The sequence below is a fragment of the Hydra viridissima genome, unplaced genomic scaffold (assembly GCF_058129835.1).
Source record: "Hydra viridissima isolate aposymbiotic clone 2 unplaced genomic scaffold, HvirCarnegie_v1 scaffold_10, whole genome shotgun sequence".
In the NCBI taxonomy this organism is placed as follows: domain Eukaryota; kingdom Metazoa; phylum Cnidaria; class Hydrozoa; order Anthoathecata; family Hydridae; genus Hydra; species Hydra viridissima.
Genome location: NW_028324309.1, coordinates 1,120,259 through 1,136,572, shown reverse-complemented (window position 1 = coordinate 1,136,572; position 16,314 = coordinate 1,120,259). Strand labels below are relative to the sequence as shown.

Below are 16,314 nucleotides of genomic sequence, written 5' to 3'. Positions count from 1 at the left end.
CTTCGAAAGCAAAAAGCTCTTCGTGAACAAATCTTACTTAGAGAATCAGCCAAGAGGAAAAAACTTCATTTTTATGCATTTTAAAGAAGAAAAGGTGTTAAAAATTACCATTTATAAAGTAAATAATCGTGCAGAGAATAGATTAGAAGGATTGCATTTGGAAAAAACTGAAAATAATGGATAACAAAGGGAAGCGAAAATTAAATGTTAAGTTTGGACAATCAGACAAAGTTTCACAAACGCAAGCAGCCTGACCATTTAAATTGTATACATCTTTATATATAAATGGAGCATTAAAATAATTAAATGTTTTTGTTTAAAAATTTTTTGTAAAGACACAAACTTTGTTTTGCCATGTTATTTCAATTATTTTCTTTTCAATCATTAAGTCTACCTTGTAGAGCATCCCGCCATCGGAAATTGCATAAATGCGTAAATTCCGATGTAAGAAATAGTTTATAAAGGTGACTCCGATGTGATACGATGGTGAGGAATGGTATCACATCGGAGGTGCGATGTAGTCCGAGGCCGATGGGGAGAGTTTCACGCACTCTCCGATATATTTCAAGATTTACGCATCATTGTACGATATTTTCGCGTAATTTCACAATAAATCGTTTTTACAGTGTAAACTAGTAATATTGTGATATTTCCGATGTATTTATCTATAATTACGAGGTTTTCGCAAAATTACAGAAAAATTTTGCAAGCCATCGTAGAATATTGGAAAATAAAAAGATTAAATCTTTTTTTTTTTTACATTTTATTTACATTTCGCAAACCATCTAAATCTAAATTACTTTTTAAAGTAAATTACTTTCATTAGACTTTTACTAGTAATAATAAATTACTTTAACAAGTAAAAGTTACGCATTTTTAAAATTAACTTTATATAAGTAATTTTTACATGTAATATATTATTTTACTATGCTGCTTTTTAAAAAATGAATTACTTTTAAATGTATTTGATAATTTAATCTAAGTTATGTAAAGTAATATTTGTTTAAAAGTAACTTTTTTACATCGAAGCAAGTAAAATAGCTATCCCTAATAGGTTTGTTGCAACTAAATATAAAAACTTTAATCAAATTACAGCTTTTATAGCTTTACCAGTTTTCTCTCCTTAGGAAATTCATTTCCAATTCATTTCCGATGGAGTGTTTAATTGTGGAGGGAATTTACGAAAATATAAATCGGTTTTTACAGTTAATTCACTCTTTTTAAAGATTATCATCGCAATTTAATCAAATACCTCGTATTATTAGAAATACTTCGTATTTACAGTGAAATCTCGTGATAAATCATCGAATTACATCGTACCTCGAGAAACCTCGTAAGAATTTCGACGTTTTTATTTTTCCAACATTTCTATAAAGGTTTTTCCGATTACTTACCGTACTTTATTTTGACCATCACACAGTGGAGTATTTCACTTGAAAAGTTGAACAAAATTATTTTATGTTTATCATTGATGTGATATGTAGTAAAAAGAAGTTTAGGGTCATTATATTGTATTAAAAACGATTGGTCACCATGAAATGTAAAAAATTTATATATTAAAACAAAAAATACATATTTTTATACATCTTACATACTTTACAAATATCTACAACTTTACAACTATTTAACATAATGACAAATAACTAAATTTATAATACTAAAAAGGATAATCACACTTGAAAGATGCATCTAAACCTTTACTGGGTTTCTCAATCACTGAACTTAATCCTTAGGTTATACCTGTTGTTAATTATTATTTTTCGTTAAAGGATTAAATCCTATGGTTAATCCGCTACAAGGGGCTAATGATTTGACAACCAAACAGTTTGAAATTAACAATCTAAATTTATTATTATAGCCCTATATTTATTCCAAAATAAAATAAAATATTTTTGTACATGTCAATGCAATCATTTTCAATCAGAATCAATATCTGATATGTCGTCAATCGTCATCGCTTGTGAGTCTTCTAATGTTTCCGGCATCAAGAGTCCTATTGTCTCACTGGAGAACGGTTTTCTTTTTGTCTGGGGCCTTTTTCTCATACTGCTTAGCAAAGGATTCGAAGTTAGCAGAAGTCTGTTTAAAATATCACTATTACAGTTTTCTCGCGAAGACTTCCTCGCATAATTCTGTCGATAAAGATGGAAATGTTTGTTTCTGGCTTCGGCTGCTTCTTCTGATAGCTGGCCAATAGGCAGTATAGCCTGTTCAATTATTGTGGTGCCATGTCTTAAAACTTTATGCATAGTCCGCGTCATTGGGTGCCATGCATGTAAATCAACATAAAGTTTAGCCGTCTCATTTGCAAAATTTTCAAATTTTTTTACATTAATTTGATGCCCACTCGAAATTGCTTCCAAAATGACATTACATTTTTTTATAAGAGTTATATCAACCCCTGTGATGCGGGAAGCGGTTAAGGGATCAGTGAAAAACCTTCTTGATGTATTCCCATCATTACTGTCCCCAAATCCAGCCTTTGGTATATCAACCAACAGCCCTAATTCATCTTTAAAGGCATTTTGAATTTTTTGTTTTGTTTCCGCTACTATTTTTTATCTTCTTCTGTTCTTGCTTGCCATTTTTTTATTGGTATTTTATACGACATATGCAGCAAGGATTCAAAAAATCTGATTCTTGCGTGCAGTATTGATAGCCCAAATTTCAGTGTTTCACGGCTTTCTGTCGTTTTTTTATTCAAGTCATTAAAATCTTTTGAAGTTTGCCCAGATATATAGCATCTCATTGTTGATGTCGTATTTGTAGCAGCATTGCAAACTTTTCCATCAATTATAGTAAAAAGAAATACATGCTTTATTTACAAATTACCACCAAAAGCGTTTATTATTTCACTTTTTCTCAAGCCTTTTATTTGGTTCTCTATGTATTCGATTTCATCATTCGTTACGTCTTTGCTCTCCCGAATAAAACGGATTCTTATTGATCGGCAATACCTTGTAGATGATGGTGCTGGGTTTTGCCAAAGCACCTTCTTTTGGTTACCAATATGGCATATGAGCCGTAGGGGCACAAAAGAACTTTGAAATATGTTAGCGTCGCTATCATCGCTGTTTTGAAATTTTTGTTTAAACGTTTGTTGTTGCGAGCCATCACAACCCCATTTCAAAATCAATTCTAAATTATTTCTTTCTTTTTCATTTAAAGTTTCAATAATTTCATTCATATAACAACATAATCGCTTAGACGTGTGATCCAGAAGATCTTGTAATTTAATTTCTGAACAAGTTTCTGTAACTGTTATCGATTCTTCTGGTGGATAACATTCCTCTTTGGCTTTTTTTTATAAGTGAATAACATGGATAGATATTCTTGTTGGCTGCATGAATAATTTCATATTGTTTTTTAGTCATATCAGCTTCCACAAAAATTGACAACGATTCTGATGGTGTGTGCTTTTTAATGATATCTTCAGTAGATGTGTCACTTTTTCTATATTGTTTGGCTTTTGTTGGTGTAAATAAAATTTCCTTTATAACATTAGACGCGTCACTGTTCCCTGCAGCACGTTGACTCATTTGAGCAGCATACATCAACTGCTCACAAGGTATATGTTCCCTTAAAACCCTTGTTTTTCGCCTTCTCGTTGGTGAACTCGATTCACAAAATTCTTTTAACGGTCGGCCGGGTTTTGCTACCGTCCAAGTTGGTAGAGCTATGGTGGTATTGAGCCATTGTTTGTTATTTTTTAAAAAACGCTCTCTTATACGGCTAGCGTTTTCCCATTTTTGTTTAAATTGGAACTTAAAAGGTGAAAAAATGGTTTTTAGTGCACTTTCTTCATTTGCAGGGCATTTAGTTATGTTTTTAAGGTGTTCTAATAAAAACACGAATTTGTCGTCAATTTTTTCCTCGGAACTTTGCTCCAAGACTTCATAAAGTGATTGTCTAGTCATCTCTATTGTGATAGCTTGAGATTCTACAATAAAAGTATGAATTAAATAAAATAAAAGTTTTAATCACAAAAAAAATGTGTTTGCCTTATTGACTAAAAAAATTAAAAAAATCTTAGGGCGCGTACATGCGCAACTTTTTTTTTTTAAAATGATAAATAGAATATCTAAGGTTTACGTGAAGCACAAGCTCGTAGCTTAATAAGGCTTAATTGATATTCAAAAACACTTTTTAATATCGTGTATATGAAAAAAAAACGTTAAATTTTTTACATCAAATATAATTGATGAGAAATGTGACAGTAACATATAAAATAGAGAAAATAAATATACCAAAAAATTGAGCTTACCTTCTTTTTCAATATCCATTATGATTTTTAAAATTTGTCACTAACCACAAACTCAAAAAACGATTTGTAATAATAAACCGATGCATCGCCATCGTAAATCTCGTACGAGATTCCCGCCGAGTCCGATGGTAGGATGCTCTCTCCCTTGTAAAGACATGAGAGGAGGTCATAAAAACAAAAAGCATGCTGAAATGTTTTACCAAAGGAAAAGAACTGCGCGTTTACAAGCTTAGCAAACTTTAGACTGTGCAGCAATCTGCTTTGATTTTCAAAAAAATCTGAAATACCCAAACATTTCAGCTCAAGATGTGTGCTACTCCAGGCAACTGTCATTTTACTTTTTCAACAATCACATACTTTCTACTCAAAAAGTATATTTTTATTGCTATGATGAAACCGTAGGCAACAAAGGCTCTGATGATGTATGTTCTATGCTTTATGATTTTTTTAATTGTCATTTGCCTAAAAATGTAAAGCATATCAAATTATTTTGCGATTCCTGTGCAGGACGAAATAAAAACTGGACAATTCTGCGTTTCTTTTATTATCTAGTTCATAAGATAGAAAGGTTTGACGGCATAACAGTTTCATATCCTATTAGAGGTCATTCCTAAATGGAATGTGACAGAGATATGGCTATTAATAATAAAAAGTTTCCAGCAGAAACACCAGAAGGTTGGAGGAGTGTTTTGCAGGCATCTCGCAAAAAACCAGAGCCCAGACAAACACCCCATTGTGTTACATCCCAATATGTGTTACATCCCATGATCTAGACCTATGGGATGTAACACGCATAGAACTAAATATACCACTCCAGTTTTCCCTATACATAACAAAGTTAGAACTAGCCTTTGATATTTCAACTTCTCTGAGTGAACGTGTCTTAAATTGACAAACAACTAAAAAGCTTGGCTTTAAAAACTCTGTTAACTTCAGAAACGTTCCTTGTCTCTTATTTATAATGTTGAATGGCAATAGAATTTTAATGCAAAGTGATGGATTACAGACAATATGGTAGATGGGGTTGTGGAAACAATTTGTTGCATGGGTACTTTTTATAAAGTTTGTAAAAATTTGACGAATTATTTGATTTGTATTATCTACTACTATCTACTTTTACCAAAATAAGTGCTCTAAAAAGTTACAAGTTAATCTAGTTTACAAGCTGCTGAATTTACAACGGAAAAATCACAGATGTCCAAATTGAGTGTCTTGGCTTCGAATGGACACTGTGAACAAATTCTATTTGTAGTTAGCGAAATATTTAGGACAGTGACAAATGCATTCGAAAAAATGTAATTTGAATGCGATCAGAAGAACAAAAAGCTGAAGTAAGGAAGAGATGTGGAAGATTGTGTCGAAATTTCAAAAATTTAAGCTAAATTTTCGATGATGAATCTATTTTTTCGTTAGGTAATAGTATTAGTAATGGAAACAGCAAATTCTATACAAGCAATATGAGACTAGCACCAGAAGATGTGAAATACAGAAAAAGGAGGAGTTTGAAGAGTGTATAATCCATTGATTATGCTTCTCAAAAAAGGGTTTTTCAAAACTCTTTGAATAAGGCAACTTTAATTAATCAGTACAACTACTTTAAGAAATCTATACAAAATAGATGAGTGATGGCATTTATAAGACAATATCATGCAGATAGCAATTAGATATTTTGGCCAGATCAAGCAAGAGCTGATTATGCTTAAAATATGATCAACTACTTAAACGAAAAAAACGTAAATTTTGTCCGTAAAAATGATAGTCATGTAAATTTACCAGATTGTCGCCCAGCAGAAGATAAAATACAGGAACAATACGTTTTCGCCAAAAAAAAAGGTTTTCGCCAAAAAAAAAGGAATCAAATTATTTTAGAAAATCGAGATAATCACTCATCAGCAACACTGTCGTCGCACTTGTTAGCGCGTCCCACCAGTTTTTTTTTTTTTTTTTTTTTTTTCAAAAAATTACAATGGATTACTATCCTATAATTTAAAACTTTAACAGAAATTTTAATTCACCAAATATATTTATTTGATTAAAAGTAAAAATAGTAGAGCTAAAGTTTTAGGTATTGTTTTCATGAGATAAAAAATAAAATTCAAAAGGTCTAAGCGAAGTAGTTTTTTTTACTTCCGAGAACTGTGCTCATATGATCCGGTTTATTTAACCTTAGCTATCAATTTGCATGTCTTCGTAATACTGTGGTAACTGAATGACATTTAAGTGTTCATCTGTGAGTACAAAGATACGAGTATTACTAGCTTGGCAGCCGAGTATGCGCGAACAATTTCTTAAGCTCACAACGAACTGATTATGGGTTATTTTATTGCTGGTATCTTGTTCGTAAATGTAGATGTTCGACGTGCAGTCAGTTATGACGGCGTACTTGAATGACGGAGTACATAATGTAAACTTGTGTTCCCGTTTCGAAGCTTGTACGTAGCCTAAAGCGTCAAATGTAGCAATATGCTTCCACTTTTCCGAGTGAGGAGAAACCCCACTAGGTTTCCAGAGAATACCATCAACATCATGTCGCAAACATATCAAAGGAACAGAGAGTGGATTTTCTTGATATTGAAAAAGCCACTGATGACCAACCAAGTTTCTCTAAAAAAGAAATATAAAACTTATAGCCTTAAATCTATATGTATGCATGCATGCACACATACATACATACATACATACATACATACATACATACATACATACATACATACATACATACATACATACATAAAACAGCGTCTACAATACCTCAATATCAACTTGTCCAGTTGCAACATTTATAGAATAGACAGCAACATCATCATCAATGTTTGAGTCACAATCTTCTAGTTGTTGCATATTAAAACTTGTAGTATCTACATCATCCTATAGGCAATTACTGATAATTGCATCAAAAGAGACCATAAAATGCCACTCAAGAATACTTTTTGCAAAGAAATATCAGAATACTTTCTACACATTTAAACACATGCAAAAATATTATAGAATACATATTTAAATATCAGAAAACGAAGTGTGACTTTGATTGATAAGAAAGGAAAAATTAAAAACTTTTGTTTCTATTTATTGACTTATTTAAAGTGAACTACAACACTCAAGTGATTATCAACACTCAACACACTTATACAATTACTACACATGGGATAATAGTTGAATATAATTGAAAATCAAGACAAACAAACTGCTAACTCATATATCTTTACAGTTTTATGTTGATTAAGGATAAAAGTCTCTATAATTGTATAAAATGCAAATTGAAACATGAATTATGTGCTTACAGCTAATGTACTTGTTGTAAGGTAATCCAGCTTTTCATTACACTCATTAATTTTGTCCTCTTCATCACCTTTCACTTCATGAACACCATGATTATCAGAAGGAATTGGAGAATGCCAATACACATCAGGTGTGCTTTTCCAAAGAACTATCTCCAATCTAGTAAAGCAAATAAAATTTGAATACAATATTTAACTACAACTTGCAGTCCTTACTTAACTTATGAGCACTATGTCATTTAGAAGTAATAAAGGTCACTTCTATATCAATATGTGCTAAACAGATTTCTTACTTTTTGTCAACCACAAACCATTTTGATGCTTCAATATCAATATCTCGTTCAAGGTTTCCCTCCAACAAAATGGTACCATCAAGCAACTTAACAGACAAAAACGTTTTTTTAATCACACATAAAACATTTATTTCTTCAATGGGCTTTTTGAAAACAATAGACAGGTATTCTCTACTTTGACTCCAGATATATTGTTCTTCACTGACATCCATAGATGGTTCAGCAGGCTCTTTGAATTCTGTTAGAAGGAAAATAAATTTTGTAAAAAGTACAAATAGATAAAAGATACTGAATGAGTTGTTGTAACAACTAGAACTCCTAAAAAAATTCTATAAAAAAAGATTATAACTATTAGTTTAAATATACCTAATGTGTTGTTTTCTAACATATGAAATTTTCTATCAGAAGCTATATATAATGTTGATGAGTCTGCATTTGTCCAAAATGCATAAGGCAAACTTTTGCTGATAAACATTTTAATATTAACAACTTCAGATCGAGAAGAAAAATCATAAGTAAACTGCAGCCATTGTAAAACAACATATGTTTTTTTAATCTCGTTTTGCTTGATCTCCTTTAGTGTTGATACAAATGCATGAAAGATATTTTTTTCTCCATCATAATAAGCCTTATTTATTATTGATGGAAGTTTAAAATCATGTATCAAAATATTGCTATTGCAGTCCCATGAAGAAATAATGTTGCGAGGGTTTTGGGTATGAATAAGAAAAATAGCACCGCTGCCATTGTTAATTAAGGTAATATGTTCAGTGACAAATGCTATAGAGCATTCCAACTTCGAACTTGGCTCTTGGCTCGATGGAATCTGAAACACCTTTCTGGGAATGACCTGTAATTATAAATTCATAAAGATCACATGCAAAGCAATAGTTATAACTAATATTACTAACTAAAGTTATTATGACAATAGGTTTTCCTAATTTAAGGTGGCTACCTATTTGTATGACATGGATTCTAAAGGTAATTTAAAAAAACTATCACAGATTGAATAAAAAAAACTGGAAGGTAAAAGCTAGAGATATACCTCTATAGGTGCGTAGACATAAATATTGTAATTATTATCAGCAAAGTATACAAACTCGTTGTTAAAGCTGTCTATAAACAACCTATTTTGAAATCCATAACTACGCAAGAAAATATATGAATATGAATCTGATTCGAACGAATCTTTTACAGGAACTGGAGTCACATGAGGATAGGAAAAGAAAGCTAGGCTCTCATTTGCCAATTTATATCCATTAAAATTGTTACTTAAAAGTGCTTTATTAGGATGCAATTCCGTCATTGTGTTCTAATAGTCATGCAATGCTTGCATGAGCGTATTTTCGTTTTTAAAGATGGCCTCAATTTTCCCCAGTAAAACGCATATTCGCTGCTCCTCTAGACAAAGCTGTTCAACTTAAGAAATTTACGTAAGTTGGTGTACGTTAAAACATGAGAAGACAAAGTTCCAGTGACAAAATATAAAGCTTGCTAAAAGAAAAATTCCTACCAAATAAAAGTAGCAGAACTAAAAGTTAGGTATCAAAATACAGCCAGCATATACAGAAAGTAACAAATTGTCAGAAGCTATTTTAAATTTTGCTCTAAAATCTAATTAACTTTGACTAAAATCAGAACGTAGGCATAAAACGGAATTTCATAATTTTTAGATTTTTATTTATTATCATCATTTTTTTTTTTTTTTAAGAAGTTTTCTAATGCAATTAATATTTACTTTACGGATTGAACAGTTCGTATTGAATAAATTGAATAAAATTAAATTTAAGAGAATTATTGGAGAAATTATGAGATATGTTGAAATAAATTTTGTATTCAAGAAAGAGAAAATCTAAAACGAACTCAAAACCTTTTCTAGAAATTTCACGACCACCTAAAAAAGGACAAAAAAGTACTTACATAAAAAGTAAAGTAAATGAAAGGAAATGACAAGGAAACCGACATGGATGGTGATAATTTTTCTTTTTATGAAACATTTTTAATGGAGTCAAAGAAGAGGCTTAAGAATGGTACTGATAAGTAACCCTTTGAGGCTACTGATAACTATAAACGCCCCTCTTGAATGTGGAAGAAGGGTTAGCTGAGCAAAAATTCAGTAAGTACTCCTTAGTTTGAAAATTATTATAGTGAAAGCCTAGGGAGATGACTGACTGTTTATCTACACTGTATATGGCTAAAATGCAGAATCATGAATTCATAGTCGACTAGTTCCTAAATAACCCTTTGAAAAATGGAAATCTGAGGCTTCAGGACCTAAAAGCATTTTAGGCTCTGATTGCCGAACAATAAACCAAAATTGATTTAAAAAAAGGAAAGTTTTTCATCTTTTTATTGTTATTCAGAGAAAACATTAAAGACCTGTACTCTGCGGCTTTTAAGTAATTTGTTGGCCATTACTAATGTAGATACCCCTGAACCTTTTTTTAAATGGTAACACATGAACGTTAATAATGTTTACATAGTTCAACAACCTCATAACAATCATGGTAAATTAATTTTGTAGCATCATTAGATATTTTGACTCTTTTGTCTCGCTGTATAATTGGACTGCGAGGCTTTTTTGTCTTCTTCTTTTTAAGGGTTCATACCTCTAAACTGATAAATAGTGTTAAGGTAACAATTATCAGGACTACAAAATGTTGTTTTCAGAGGGTCATTGTGTCTGAAATCAACCCCGTGAGCTCTAACAATTAAATTTTTTTTAAATGTTGTCGTCTTCAATTATTTCTGAATGGGTAGGCGAGGCATGATGCCTTTTCAGGAAATTTTTTAAATGATAAAATAATGATAATAAAAATTATATATAAATAATGATGGTAATAACAATAACAACAACAACAACAACAACAACAACAACAACAACAACAACAACAACAATAAGAATAAGAATAAATATTTTCCATTCTGGGTTATCCAAGGAATTCCTGCAATCATACGATATGGTTTGTTAAAAGCTTGATTAGTACAATTATTATTGTAATAACATTTACATCATCAGGAATTGACTTTAAATGATATTTCATATTAAGTCAATTCCTGATGATGTAAGCGTTATTACAATAGTAATTGTGTTAATCATACCATTCCAGGAACTCTTTTTTTTTTTTTTTTCCAAAAACGTTTTTGTTGTCTATGCTACAGAATATTGAGATCAATAAACAGTCAGTTTTGGAGATATGAAGTGCGACATATTAAAGTGGAAACTAAAGGTAATTGAAACTCATACCTTAGATGATTTAAGCAAATGATGTTGTGAAATACTCGTATAATTCCCTCTGGACCATAAATTTCGCTTCCAACTGGTTTTGGAGATATTTATTTTTGTTACCGGATGTTTTTTTTTATGGATCCAGTAAATTATCAAATCACAGGAAAAACGGGTGATAAAACATGTAATCAAGGAATTTATTTTTATCTAACAAAATTTTTACATAAATAAAAAAGGGTTTAGAAATACTTTGAGTTTCAGAAGTTTTCTTCTGAAAGGTTTTTTGTTTCATTTGCGGTGAAAAGCGAATGAAACAAAAAGCCTTTCATAAGAAAGCTGCTTAAACTCAAGTATTTCTAAAGTTTGAAAATGTTATACCATTATAGGCCCGAAAAGTTTGAAAATGTTATATCATGATAGGCCCCGGCTGTAACGTGATAGCGATAAATTGGTCTTTGTACAGATCGCCATGGACTTAACTCTATGAGATACTGGCGTAAAATTGGCTGATCATTAAAAAAATTCTGAAATGGATATTACTTTTTCTGCAAGATCATATTCAAAAATACTCTTACATGCTTCTAGGTATCCTCACAAAGCTGTAAATGGAGTTCTCTTAGGGTTTTTTGATCCAAATGATAATGGAAGAATGCGAGTTTTAGATGCAGTTCCTTTATTTCACCAATGTTTAGGTCTAGCACCAATGTTAGAAATTGCCCTGACTCAAGTATGATTATTGATATACTTAAATTTATACTCAATTTTGAGGTGTATTTAAATATCACCCAGAAATATTCTATTGTGTGCTCAGCATATTGATAGGTAATAGTTATTAAACTGGGTTTAACGTTATTTAATAGATAGATGCCTATTGTCAACGCCAGAAAACTAATATCATTGGTTATTATCAAGCAAATGAACATATTGATGATAAAAGGTAGTTTTTGTACTATACAGTATATATTTATTAAATGTATTTTGTGTAAATAGCATTTAAATGGTTTTTTTTTTAAGGATTATTTAAATTCTTCTCTAAAACACTACTTCTATATTGCAATAAAAAAGCTCTCTTCAAAAATTTTTTAAAAAGATAAAACAGTAAGCAGTAGAATGGTCGCAATCTTTGTAACTAATACAAACTATAAAATTGCTATCAGCAATTTTTTGTCATTTTACTTTGTTGTTACAACTAACTTAAATATAAAAAGTAACAGTTTATCAGGGTTTTAGATAATGGTTTGTTGGAATATATACTCTATCAGATAATAAAAGCAAATAAAGATTATAAATGTTAAAGTATTGTTTTTATGGAGTTATCTATTGATATAAATATTTAGATATATAAATTTTATTGATATAAATTTTTAGAACCAGCTGAATTAATTACAGCTGGTTTATATTTTTAATTTTTATAATTTTTCCAAGCACAAAAAAGATCTTTTAAGAAAATTTATAGTAGTTTGTACATTAATTAAAATGCTGTAGGATATTTTGAACTAAATTAACATGCAATATACAAGTGCATTTTTTCCAACTCTTTTAAATTACTTTTGGTTGAAAAGTTTCAAATCAAGACACATGGTTGAGTTCCATTTTCTATTACAAGATTCTTTTTAAAAGTAATGAAGTCTAACTTTTATAAAATGAGTCTTTAAAGAAGCTGCCTAAAGTAAAATATACGCTAAAGGTAAAAAAGAGGTAAAATATCATGAAGACTTCTTTAACCCTTTTTCCGGCACATTATGATCAAACTACCAAAGGAAAAACTTCTCTTGAGCTGCCATTATTCAAAAGAAAATGTAATTGTGGTTATTTTCGTCAAAATAAAAAACGAAAGATATAAAATACATATATCAAAACACCTAATGTTGTGGATAAGCTTTACAACCAAAACATTTATCAGAAAATCATTTGTTGCAAATATGCAACACAAACGGGAAAAGGGTTAAAGAAAAATAGGTTTAAGAGTTCTTTTTTTTCTAAAGCAATTTTTTTTTTAGATAATTTTGAATTGCATGAGGCTGTTCATTTTGGTGAATAAAGCTTATAACCCAATGAAATGAACAACCATGCTTATTGTAATATTTTTTGTGACTATTTTTAGACCTGATTTTATTGCATACAAGATAGCTGAGAAAATTAATGACTGTTTTAAACGCTCTTTACTTGTCATGGTGAGATTTTATCACGTTTATCATTATAATTAGTTAATTTTATAATTTGAGAGAAGCAACAAGAGCTCAATAAGTTTTGTAGAGTAAATTTAAATGTGGTACTGATATAATATACACCTACTTGAATTTTAATACTTGGATTATATTATGGCTAATAAGAACTTTTCACTAACATAATTTAAAGAAAACTGTTTAGTGTTTTTGTTTTCTTGGAGGTATTTAATGTTAAATATGTTTCAAGCTGCTATATGTTTATGCTATATGTTTCTAACTGCTATATGTTTCTAACTGAAATTCTTATTATGTTTTCTTAACATGGCTCTTCGATAAAAAAAATTCCATTAACTAAAATCAACTTTCTGTGTGTTTATTTATTACTAGTAAGTATTAGTCTCCAACCCTAATGTTTAAATTTCTACTGCTGCTTTGTCCCCCCTCCCCCTCCCCTTACTTTTGGCGTTGTTCATTATTTTATTATTTATTGTGTTAGATTCTGATTTTTTAACAAATGAAATTTTTTTGAAAACTATAAAGCATCTACACATTTACAAATATTTACACTGTTTATTGTTCCAGATATTTTGGATTATTGTTTATTATTCTTTATCCAGTTAGACAACACAAAAATGGATTCCGAATGCAAAGAAGTTGCTCTTGATGTAAGTTTAAAGTTTTAGTATTCTTAACAATAATAGGCTGTAAGCGCAATTACAGTATAGAAAATATTGATAATGCTGTGGTTTTTAACCTGCATATTTTGTCAGTGAGAAATTTTAGATTCTTTACATTTATTATTTAAATTGATTTAAAATTTAAATACAGGACTGCTTCATTTTTAAATACATAAATATGCAGGACAGTAATCTACAGGTATAGGATACTGACATATTCTTAAAAAAGCCTTTCTTTAATTAAGCAGTGAGTACAACTGAACAAGAAAAGATACTTTAGATTTTGTTTTATTTCAAATTTGACTAAATGTGGTCAATATAGCATCAAATGTATTCTAAATTAATTGTTGAAAAATCTTTCACTCTGTAAAAGGAAATCTATAAATGAAAGTTTAAAATTTGATGGTTTCACGGAAGTAGAAATTTCTTTAAACTTTATGTAATTTATCTTTTGTGGCATAGTAATTTTAGTTGTTAGCTTGTTTGAAATTTTTGAAGTGCTGACACCATCAGAGGTAAGCATGATAACTTAAGGGCTGAGGATTAAAGGGATATATTGACCAAAAATAAGTAAACAAGATTGTCATTTTTAAAATATTTTTATTGAATCCATTGTTGTCATGCCTTTGATTCTTAACTAACTGCTAATTCTCTATGACTCTGCTTGAAGTTTCCAAGGAATGTTTTTCTACAGAAATGTATTAGTGCTGTTTAAACTGTTTAATTTACAAAACTAAAAATTAAAATTATTTAAACTATCAAAAGATTAAAGTTAATTATTATAGATTTTATAGTTATTATTATATAATTATTATTGTTATATAATTATTATTTGCCTTGTTTTCATAACATAGTCATAACATAGAAGAATTTTCCAAACAATATCTTCTTTCGACTCCTCTAAAGTTTTTAAAAGAATTAACCTCTTTCTGATTCTCAACCCTTAAATTTATTTGCCTATGAGGGGAATGGTTCTATTTCTGTCTCTTATGACCCTTACTACCACTCCTGGATAATTAGCTACATAACTTGAAAAAGAATTTCAACTTTTCAATTCTGAATTTTTTTACTGCTGTTAAATCTTTTGCAAGCTAAAATAATTTTATCATAAATATTTGGGCCTGTCCTCAGCCTAAAATAATGGTGTTTTTATGAAGGTTCAAGGTTCAATCTTTACAGTCTCTTTTTTAAAAATGTTTAGTTATAAACAAAATAGAGCATTTTTGAATGCTAATGAGTATGCTTAGCAGTGAGCTATTTTAACCAACTTTAATAAATGTAAAAAAAATTTTTTTTTGTCTTTGTTAACAAATTTTACATTTTATTTATAAATTTATTTATAAATATAAAAAAAAAACAATCCAGAAACTTCTGCACATGTTTTAGATTTTTTTTTAATTTAAATTTTTAAATTCAGTTTTGCTTTTGCACTTTTAGTAAAAGATTTAGCTGTAACTAGGGATTTGGTAGTTATTCCATATTGATATTCTTGATAATTTTTTTTAGGTGTACTCATTAAGTGATAACAAATGGCGTCTCGAAAAGGACTGGTAAGTATTATTTTAATGAGTGTCGCTTTTACTTCTGGCTTCCAAATTATTAAGTAGTAACAATTTATTTCTTTAAAAATCTGCTGCAAGTGCTGAGTAACCACACTAACTAAAGCAATTATCTTTTAGGCAACTTGTTGGAGGGGATGTAACACTTGCTTTAGTGTCAGATTTAATTGTAGGAAAAACATACCAGAGTTTAATAGATTTTGATAATCATTTGGATGACATTTCCCAGGACTGGCTAAATGTTCCAATAAATAAACTTGTCGAATTGACTACGAACTAATTCCCCAGAAATGGTTTTTACTCTTGTTTATATTATCATCCTCAGAGCAATCCAGTACCAAACAATAATCTCTTACAGAAAACTTTATATGGTAAAAACAGAAGTATAACGTAATGTTTATATACATATATATAAATAGTTATAACAAAAAAGTTGTAAGGTATCCTACTCTCTCAATTAGTCTTTGACATAACATCTAGAAACTTTCGGTACATTCAAACAAAGCTTAAGGTCTCCCAAGTGCTTTTGAAGTTTGTTATACTTTGATGTCGAAGTAATATTTTTACATGATGGTTGACCAGCAGCCATATTTTATGCATAATATGGTTGCTGGTCGACCATTGTTGTTACATAAAAGTGTTTTTCAATTCAGGGTTGCTCATGCACAATGTTCAGGTACATAACGTGTTTTGCCTGGGATTATGATTCAAACAATCAAGATTATTACATTACAATCAAATGAAAACTTCATGTTTGTATGTATGTATGTATGTATGTATGTATGTATGTATGTATGTATGTATGTATGTATGTATGTATGTATGTATGTATGTATGTATGTATTT

The 16,314-nt window shown here is 29.9% G+C and overlaps 3 protein-coding genes across 3 annotated transcripts in view; 2 read left to right on the top strand and 1 right to left on the bottom strand.

Moving 5' to 3' along the window:
• LOC149882531 (uncharacterized) overlaps positions 1-16,314 on the top strand; it is a 107,167-nt gene that overhangs the window by 65,918 nt on the left and 24,935 nt on the right. The window lies entirely within an intron of this gene.
• LOC145192989 (nudC domain-containing protein 1-like) lies at positions 6,269-9,331 on the bottom strand. Its single transcript, XM_080070361.2, has 6 exons — positions 8,881-9,331; positions 8,202-8,685; positions 7,836-8,073; positions 7,546-7,702; positions 7,016-7,132; positions 6,269-6,868 (listed from the first exon to the last, which is right to left on the bottom strand). Exons 1-6 carry the CDS (start codon positions 9,139-9,141, stop codon positions 6,431-6,433), a joined length of 1,695 nt encoding a protein of 564 aa, XP_079926487.2. The 5' UTR covers positions 9,142-9,331; the 3' UTR covers positions 6,269-6,430.
• LOC145193531 (ER membrane protein complex subunit 8-like) lies at positions 11,441-15,919 on the top strand. Its single transcript, XM_090100835.1, has 6 exons — positions 11,441-11,791; positions 11,925-12,001; positions 13,169-13,238; positions 13,850-13,897; positions 15,416-15,459; positions 15,589-15,919. Exons 1-6 carry the CDS (start codon positions 11,594-11,596, stop codon positions 15,746-15,748), a joined length of 597 nt encoding a protein of 198 aa, XP_089956961.1. The 5' UTR covers positions 11,441-11,593; the 3' UTR covers positions 15,749-15,919.